The sequence below is a fragment of the Brachypodium distachyon genome, chromosome 2 (assembly GCF_000005505.3).
Source record: "Brachypodium distachyon strain Bd21 chromosome 2, Brachypodium_distachyon_v3.0, whole genome shotgun sequence".
NCBI lineage: Eukaryota > Viridiplantae > Streptophyta > Magnoliopsida > Poales > Poaceae > Brachypodium > Brachypodium distachyon.
In genome coordinates this window covers 35,079,034-35,089,184 of record NC_016132.3, presented here as the reverse complement: position 1 = coordinate 35,089,184, position 10,151 = coordinate 35,079,034, and the positions used below count along the sequence as shown (strand labels likewise).

General features: G+C 45.7%; 1 protein-coding gene across 1 annotated transcript; it reads left to right on the top strand.

The window, feature by feature from the left end:
- Nucleotides 1-6,312: 6,312 nt before the first annotated feature.
- LOC100846804 (serine carboxypeptidase 2) lies at nucleotides 6,313-9,570 on the top strand. The gene is made up of 9 exons (XM_003566485.4): nucleotides 6,313-6,734; nucleotides 6,876-6,971; nucleotides 7,090-7,182; nucleotides 7,274-7,359; nucleotides 7,467-7,730; nucleotides 8,237-8,364; nucleotides 8,621-8,716; nucleotides 8,819-8,924; nucleotides 9,318-9,570. The coding sequence occupies exons 1-9, from the start codon at nucleotides 6,368-6,370 to the stop codon at nucleotides 9,480-9,482; spliced, it is 1,401 nt and encodes a 466-aa protein (XP_003566533.2). The 5' UTR covers nucleotides 6,313-6,367; the 3' UTR covers nucleotides 9,483-9,570.
- Nucleotides 9,571-10,151: the final 581 nt, after the last annotated feature.

Sequence of the window (10,151 nt, the reverse complement as noted above, 5' to 3'; positions counted from 1 at the left end):
CTTCACCCAGAACTGCACTTCCTCCGGGAGGAGGTCCGTGCGCTGCAGCTGGGTCCGGTCGCCGGCCCCGGTGTACATCCACGCCGGATGCGAGCGCCGCTGCAGAGGGGCCACGCGCCTCCCGATGAAGTGGCATGCCACATCCGTGTCCGTGAGCCCAGCCTCACGGAGCGCCTTGATCTTCGCACAGATTGGGGCCAGCTCCTCGTCCTTCTGGTCGTGGAGCGTCCAGTCATCAGAGCCCCAAGGGAAGCCCGAGGGGCTCCTCATAGAACTCCTGGAGCTCGTTAGTGCGCACCCAGCACCAGTCGCGGCGCCATTCGTGCTCGATCTTTTTTTTCCCAGCTCGATGAATTCCGATTTGATCCTGTCGCGGAATCGGAACACTACCCCCGAGGACAGGGGAGCCTTCTTCTCCACCCTCGGGTAGTAGTAGTGGCGGAATAGCGCCACCGACGGCATCACCCCCACAAACGCTTCACAGAGGTGTTGGAAAACAGCCAATGTGAAGAACGACGTGGGGTGAAGCTGCGCCATGATGAGCCCGTAGGTCTCCATGATGGCTGAAACGAAGTAGGAGTGCGGCGGCATGAACCCGGCAAGGATGAACCTCCTGAAAATCTGGAAGTAGTGCCCGTCGCGCTCCGCACCGACGGGGAGGACCCGCCTCGGCCCGTGCTCATTGTGCTTGCTGGCCAGCACCAAGACCAGCTTGTCGACTCCCTCACCGTTGTACCCGGGGGAGAAGAAAGCGAACTTAGCTCGCATTTCGTCATCCTTCGGGGCTCTATCCGACAGCTCCTTCTTGCCGGTCTTTTCGCGCTTTTCCCCTTTGCTGGTGCTCCCCTTGGGACGGTTTTGGCCCTTGGAAGACATCAGCGGAGGTGGAGAGGAGATTTGGTCGGAGTTGGGGCGCGGGGAGCTTGGGAGGAGGCAATGGCAGGAGCGAGAGACAATGGGGAGTGCCCGCCACCGGCCTTGGGTATTTATCGGGGCTGGCGGACTGCAACGGACACCTCCACGATCGGCAATAAAGAGCCCTAAAGAACCGGAGATTAAGAGGGGGGTGCGCGACGTGGCCTTAACTCTCTGGTGTTTAAGGGGGATAAGGCACGAAATCGTGCGTCCGACCGTTCCGCTCGGAGGAGTGGAACTATAAATGCGGCCCACGAGGCCGGGTGCAAGGGGTTTTCCCCCTTGGGACCCACGCGTCGGATAGGGCGTAGCTCGGCAACCGACCGAGGATAGCACTTGCTGGAAGCTTCAAGGCTGCCGGCCCACGCCCGTGGGCTACTGTCCTACCAGTGGCCAACGGGGTCCCACTGATACGGGACGTGTGGGTCGCCAGTAACGAAGCCCCGTCAGGAAGGCCACCCGGGAAGCGGCGAGTCCGGGAAGTCTGCCTCGAGGAGACGGCCTTTGGCGAAGTTAAAGCTAAGGGCCGAGTACAAGATGCTCCTCGGAACCCCGGTCCCGGGAAGCCGAAGGAACGCCTCCCAGCAACTAGCAGGTGCGCTAGCTGGGAGGGTGCACCCCAGCAACCCGCGCCTGGGCATGCAGGCGGGACCCGCATAACAGCGAAAACAGGACAAGACGGTGGGCGCAATGCATTTAATGCATCGACAGGAGTCTTATCAGCAAGCATAGTCTTGCTTAGCAAGGTTAGGGCGACTACCCTGAGAACCATTTTTTCTACCGTGTACAGTGGACCAGGCGCTGCACGGCGTCCAGCATGGATGAGCAAAAGTGCATTCCGTGTGACTGTGACACGCGTCTAGGCAACGTGTCACGCTGCATGCATTGGCACATGTGGTATCCCCTTGTCTATAAAACAAGGACCAATGCCACCGATCAAAGGATTCCAACCCGAGTGATTAGAACATAGCACAGGGTTCACCTAAGTAGCCAACTTGGGAACTCCCCGGGTAATCTGTATGCACGCAAACTTGTGAATACAACTCAAAGCAGGACGTAGGGTATTACACCCTGGGTGGCCCGAACCTGGATAAAACTCTTGTGTCTACACTTCGTGTCTATCGTCACACCGGCGATCGCCGGAGCGATCACCCCGCCCTCCACCGAACCAAAAAGGGGGTGCTCGGCATCCCCGGTGCCGGAGACCGTGCTCCGACATATTTCATCTTTGGGGGAGTGGATTTTCGAGCAAATCTAGGATGATATCCACTACTTTTTTGGGGCTGTGGTCGAGTTCGTCGCTGACTCAAGGAGGACCATGTGGCCAGTTCTCTAGGGTAGTTTTTTTTTTATTCTCCTTTATCCTTCTTCCTGGTAACAATTTTCAGTTTGTGGTAGTGTGCTACGAAAGACGGATAGGTCTTCCAAAATACTCACTCCTTTTCACTACTAGAAATCACAATTTTCTCTAGTGCCAAATACTCTAGGTGAAAGCATAAAAACCTTAGGTAAAGACTTCACCTAGAGACTACTCTAGGGAAAGAACCCTAAAGATAATACATTGGGTAAAGAGGACTTTACCTAGGGGCATTTTGACAGCTCTAGGGGAACATTTCTTTACCTAGGGCTAGAACTCTAGGGAAAGATATCACATGGGTGCTGCATATGCCACATCATCATCTTCCCCTAGAGGACTTTACCCACTAGAATCTGAAATTCACCCTAGGGAACCATATTGAAATTTGTATTGACCATATTTAATTCATAATGACAATAATTCAAATATATTCAAATGGAGCTAGAAATAATAACCAATAAACACTGCACAAAACACAAATTGTTTCAATCAATCTCACTATTCATTCAAATAACACGTTCATGATCATTAGCAAGTGTTGTTGCTACACCAAAACACAACTTAATTTCTAAATTCTTGTCGTCATTTTAGTTCAAATTTGTACTAAAACAACGACGAGAATTTAGAAATGGAGTGGGTATATTTTGCAACATGCAGATCTACTAATCTTTGCTAGGCACCGTAGATGATTGTGGTGGCAGGGAGAGCGTGCCCTGCCGTGGCAATAAATGGAGCCTGATAGTGATAGCGCTCGGTTGAACCCATTGGTGGGGTCAGCCGAGGAGGATGGGGGGCACCGGCGATGTCAACGCGGCCGTATCAAAGGGGGGCGTGGCGTTTGTCTGGGCCGTGGGCCCATGTTCCAAAGCAGGAGGCAAGATGGTCCAGACAAATGTGTCGAAGGGCTTCGGCCCAAGGGGTAACGAGGCTGACGCACGCGGAGGAAAGATGTCGAGGTCCAAGAGGAGAGAGAGCTCGCGAAAAGATCGGCCATGTGATTCTGCCCAGGATGCCGGGATTGATTTCGAAAGTGATTTATTAAGTCATAAAATCGCACGAAATCCAAATAAAATCCTTAAAATACTTCAATTTTCAAACGCTACAATTCACAATCTATATTATTGGATCTACAACACGAAATTAGCTTTGTTGATTTATTGATCAGGGGAATCCACTTAAAGATTACACAAAAGCCAGACTACATTGGTTCGATCTCGAGTATGGCATGCTAAATATTGTGCGTGACTAATTCTATTCTAAGATCTACGAACTTTAATGAACTTAATCCCCCTTCTGAAGCCATCGATCAGCCGCTTCAGTTCTTCACCGAGGCTGCAGTAGGGAGAGAACGATCCCACCCGCTAGCATGAATTAAAGGACAGGAGCTGCACGTATTCTCTGGTGGCGGTTATACCCGGCGAACTGAATACACACACTACTGCACGTCATGTGGCAGGCCCCGGTGATCCTCGTGCGGGGCTGATCTGTCAGTATCAACCCAAAAATCACAATATGTTAAATACAATATCGTGTTTGGCTGCATGCAACGTAATTCCTGATTAGTCATTGGCTACATCTGTTGGATTGGTGTAATACGTATGGCTTCTTGATATGTCAGTATCAACGCAAAAAACACAATATGTTAAATACAGTACAGATGGGGGGAAAATTGTGTTGATTTTTCAAATCCGATAACGGGATGGAAAAAAAATAGAATAATAAGGTGCTACCTTCATTCCTGAATATAAGAAGTCCTACCTTTAACCTAAGTCAAACTTCTTCAGATTGACCAAGTTTCTATAAAAATCATCAATATCTAGAACTCCAAATTATTTTTATTAAAATATTTCATTATTATGGTCAAAGAACAAAGATAGAACTTCTTGTACTTATGAACGAAGTGACAAGTGAGCATAAGGGTAAATGTCGGTAACAGAGAGAAGAGGACATTTCATTAGCTGAATCATGTGCTGTTTGTTGGTTTTAATCTTGATTTCCTTTTATTCGAGTGTAACAAGGGCAAGCATGTTGTTCACCTTACACAAACAAGCCTAATGTGGAGTTGCTATCATTGAATGAGCATGCACGCAGGTAGATGAGATATCAGATCAGAGGAACGGAAATAGTACAAGCCATATGGTAGTTTGAGAGTTCACTCCACCACACAATGGTTAAGATCTCAACTCTATATATTTAACCGTGGTTGCATGCAACCCCTATAAAATGGCTTCCAATATGTAGATAGATTTGACATATGCAGCGACATGGCTCAAGTTGGTAGATATTTTCTCGCGTGGGAATGGAAGGTGTCAGAAATTCATACCGTGGCGTTTGGCTGGGCCGCGGGACTCGGCAGGAAAGCAAGACGCAAGATGGGCTAGGGAAGCATGTCGAAGGGCTTCCGCCCAAGGGGCTGCGGCAGGCGGAGGAAAGCTTGGCCGGAAATGAATGGGTCAATGCCCAAGAGGAGAGAGGGGCAGAAGACGCGCGCCAAAAATCGGCCTTGCAGTTCGGCCCATGATGCCGAATTTCATTTATGAAATTATAGAATCCCAGAAAAAAATTGCGTCTCAAAAAAAAGGAAAAAATTACTGTATTCTAAAAAAAGGAAAAAATTGCGGTTAGAGCAACTTATAATTTGAAACGGAGAGAGTGCGTTACGTATCAATCCGCTGAAGCATGACACCAAATTGCGGTTATTCTGCGATAACTTATGAATTAATCTCAGCAAGCTGATCCTCAGGAAACTGAATATATACTAACGCATATATGTTTAAAGAACAACTTTAATTACTTAATCAGCTAACCGAACCCAAATCATAGTGTAATAGAAACGAACCATGCATCTGGCTAAAATGGCTTACAAAGCAACGAACACACAGCTTCTTTTCTTCCATTATTTCGGTTCCTTCCTCTTCACCTCTCTGTAACTGAAATAACGATGCCATATCACAACTCTTAAATAGTATTTCTTGTCGTGATCAGATTTGTTGAGTGAACTGAAACAGACATAAAATAAACTCATCAGGAAAGCGTGCGGTCCAAATCAAAACAATGACATCAACTTCCCTTTGATTATTTTAATAACGTTTGTTTTAGTAACAACAAACTGATCGATCCTCAGGAAACTGAATATATACTAACCGCATCTATGTCTAAAGAGCAACTTTACTTAGCTAACCCAGCCCAAAGCATAGGACTAGAAACGAACCATCTGGCTGAAATGGCGCTTGCAAGTAATCAACACAGTTTCCTTTTTTCCATTAATTCGGTTCCTTCCTCTTCAACTCTCTGTAACTGAAATAACAGTGTCATATGATCACTACTCTTAAATAGTATTTCTTGTCGTGATCAGGTTTGTTGAATGAACTGAAATAGCCATAAAATAAAATAAGCACAATAACATCAGGAAAGCGTGCGGTCCAAACCAAAACAATGACGTCTACTTCCCTCTACTTATTTCCACTCACTATGTGCTACCCCTTCTCTATATGCTACCCCTTCCCTCTACTTATTTACACCAGCTTTACAATTGCGATTATTAATTATGCGATAACTTATGAATTTAACATCAGCATGTCACGATTTAGTAACAACAAACTGATCCATCCTCAGGAAACTGAATATTGGAAACGAATCAGCTGGCTAAAGAACAACTTCATTTAGCTAACCCAACCCAAAGCAGAAGATTGGAAACGAACCAGCTGGCTAAAATGGCTTACAAGCAACCAACACCTAGTTCCTTTTCTTATTCCATTAAGTTGGTTCCTTCCTCTTGACATGCATCTTTCTTTCCGAAAAGGAGGAACAACCCCGGCCTTCCTCTTGACACATCCGTGTAACTGAGTAACAATGTCATATCACAACTCTAAATTTGTATTTCTTGTCGTGGTCAGATTTGTTGAATGAACTGAAATGGCCATATAAAATAAGCAAAATAACATCAGGAAAGCGTGCGGTCCAAACCAAAACAATGACATCAACTTCCCTCTAGTTATTTCTAATCACTCTATATATATGCTAGCTACCCCTTCTCTATAAGACTATAACCAATTAATTGAGCATTAATTCTGCCATTTACAACACAACCTGAGAATGAAAACAATGACAGGCGGCCATTACCCTCTAGCTCTAGCTCTAGCTCTAGCAGCCTTGTTGGCGTTGGCAGCGGCGGCAAGTGAGGACCATGCCGCGGACCGCATAGCCCGTCTGCCGGGCCAGCCGGCGGTGGACTTCGACATGTACTCAGGGTACATCACGGTGGACAAGGCCGCCGGACGGTCGCTCTTCTACCTGCTGCAGGAAGCGCCGGAGGAGGCCCAGCCGGCGCCGCTGGTGCTGTGGCTGAACGGCGGGCCCGGGTGCTCCTCCGTCGCGTACGGCGCGTCCGAGGAGCTCGGGGCATTCCGCATCCGGCCCGACGGCGCCAACCTCGTCTTGAACCAGTATCGCTGGAACAAAGGTACTTAATATGAATTATGATCAGGCCCAAATATATTGCTTGATCGGAAGAAGCATTGTGATGTTAATTAGAGTAAGTTTGTTTCTTGTGTTGGAGAATTAATTAATGAAGTGTGGATGTATCATGTATGATTGAGTGCAGTGGCTAACATCTTGTTCTTGGACTCGCCGGCCGGCGTTGGGTTCTCTTACACCAACACCAGCTCAGACCTCTACACCTCTGGGGACAATAGAACAGGCAAGTTACCCGATAAATGTTATACTCTGCTACAAGCTAGTTATGAATGATGTACATCAGACAATAATGTTCCATGCATGGAATTTAAAATGTTTTTTTGGACAAATTTATATTATAGCTCATGACTCGTATACTTTCCTGGCGAATTGGTTCGAGAAGTTCCCGCATTACAAGTACCGCGACTTCTACATTGCTGGCGAGAGCTATGCAGGTAGGAATTATGTTTAATTTACTCTGCTTTTCTTAATATTGAAAGTTGTTATAATAATGTGGTAATAACCCAAACTCCTACTGTCCTACAGGGCACTATGTCCCAGAGTTATCCCAGCTTGTCTACCGGAAAAACAAAGGCATGAGCAAACCCATCATCAACTTCAAAGGATTCATGGTACTCCCTACATTTCCTCGTCCCTTCCACAACGCCCATAAAAAATATGTCAATATATGTTGTAACCACACAAATTTAAACCAAGCCACCTGACTAATTGTATGAAGGTGGGTAACGGCCTGATCGACGACTACCATGACTATGTGGGCACCTTCGAGTCCTGGTGGAACCACGGTCTGATCTCCGATGACACCTACCGCCTTCTCAAGGCGTCCTGCCTGCATGACTCCTTCATTCACCCTTCGCCGGCGTGCAACGCCGCGCAGGACACCGCCGCAACGGAGCAGGGCAACATCGACATGTACAGCCTCTACACGCCCGTCTGCAACCAGACTGCATCCGTGAGCCGACCACGGCCCAGGGGACGCTACGTGAGTGATCTATGGCCCCTAATTTCATACATATATGTGCCTTTATGAAGTAATTCTAAGAAAGAGAAGTTAACTTTTCTTATATACTTTTCATCCCGTAAATATTGAAAAGGAAAAATGTCTCTCTTGCTCCATCCAAATCGGCACCAGTATCGATGTGTCATGGTTTTGGACACGGACTGCCATGTTACCATCACCTCCCTTGTTAGCCCCCGAGTCGATTTGCTTCCGTGGAAAACAAAGCAAAAAACCACTAACGAGTCGGCGTGCATGGCAATTCCAAGGCAAAACCATGACATGTTGGCATTGGTCCCGCATGTGGTTAGAAACTATTGGTGTTCTGTTTTGAACTTCGGGGACAATATATACGGAAAAAAGTGAAAAGACCATTTTTCATAATTTTTCAACAAGTTAAAGATGAAAACCATACTTTTCACACTAACAAAATGGTCCTAGCTACTTTGAACTGAGACTCCCGATGGTGGTTGTACAAATAATGTATGCAGCCATGGATGAGTGGATCGTATGACCCGTGCACGGAACGGTACTCCACGGTGTACTACAACCGGCCGGAGGTGCAGAGAGCTCTCCACGCCAACGTCACCGGAATAAACTACACTTGGGCCACCTGCAGGTACTCTTTCGCTTTCTATTACGTATACGTATTGAAGCTATGTAAAGCAATTTCAGTTTTAGAACAGATGCTTTACTGCAACTGGGTGTTGCCTTTCTGTTTTGATGACAAGAATTGGTAACAGCTAGCTTCAGCCTTCAAGCTTAAGATGAAAATTTCAGACATAGTAGCAGAACTACTTTATATATAAATGAATGGGAGTTTTATATATATATATATGTTCATTTGGCTTGACAAATAAATGACCGGCCTGCAGTGACACCATTAATAAAAACTGGGGCGATGCTCCAAGATCGATGCTTCCTATCTACAAGGAACTTATTCAAGCTGGCCTAAGGATATGGGTCTTCAGGTCAGTTTCTTAATTCCTAGTCTAATGATGTGTTAATTTCCCAGCATTTCTTAATTCATGAATGCGACATTTAACAGAATGAATGTTGTGTTAATTTCCCAGCGGAGATACAGACGCGGTAGTCCCCTTGACAGCAACAAGGTATTCCATCGATGCTCTGGACCTTCCAACCACCATTGGTTGGTACCCCTGGTCTGACAGCAAAGAGGTCAGCGTTGCTACACTCCATTTGCCTCTCTATATCATTTTGTTAATTACAAAGATCAAATTATTGAGGTGCTTTGATGGACATGGAAATATAACATACTAGTGATATACATGCATGAAAGCATACTTCGAATAATTAGAAAAAAAATAACTACACTAATGAGTATTTGTGTTGTTTTCTTATCTTTGTTAATATGATTCGCATGGCCAGATGGGGATTAGACTATACTCCTATATGCAACATGCCTGCATACATTTTAGCATTATTATTATTGGGCGACAGAAGAAAAGTTGAACTAGAAGATGTCACAAACTGTTTTTGGAACTCTCTATGGGGTCACAAATCAACTTACTTAACCAGTCCTTGTTTTGTTTGATGGATTTTTCTGATTAGGTGGGCGGTTGGAGCCAGGTATACAAGGGCCTGACGTTGGTGACCATCCGAGGCGCAGGGCATGAGGTTCCCCTGCACCGCCCGCGGCAAGCTCTTATAATGTTTCAGAACTTCCTGCGGGGCATGCCCTTACCAAGACAGACCTCAAATGGAACTATGGCTTGACAATTCCCTGTAATTTGGTTGTAGTAATTCATACAGTGTAGAGATTGAAATAACAAAGCTCAGAAATAAAGTAATGGATCCTTCCTAACTAGTGCTCCAGGATAATTAGTTTCTTTTCCTGCATCATTCATGCACTCATACTTTTTTATCATTATAACTCCGTAGAGTTTCCGGCGATAGAGATTTGCGATATAACTCACACACCACAGACTCTGTTACTCTGAGATAACTAGTACGTACTGCCTCGGATGATATCAAACTTATCGCAGTAAAACGATACATGTGACATTATTTTGCGATATAACTCACACACCACAGACTCTGTTACTCTGTTACCCATGTGTGACAGTTGGGACGGGTTGTGTGCTAAGATGATTGTGGTTCATCTCAATGATCATCTTGGGATTTGACTACGTCGGATCGATCCACAGTGAAATCACTATATAAGGCTTTAATTGAATCAGACTGCCACTTTCACCACAAAATCATTTGGAAGTTTAAAATTCCTCTCAAGAATAAATTTCAGCTTGGTACCTATGTGGAGTTGTTGTACTTACGAAGAATAATTTGGCTCAAAGAAAATGGACTGGTTGCAAAATGTGTTTTCTGTGATCAACAAGAGTCCATTCAGCAGTTAGTTTTTTATTGTCAAATGACGACATTAGTGTG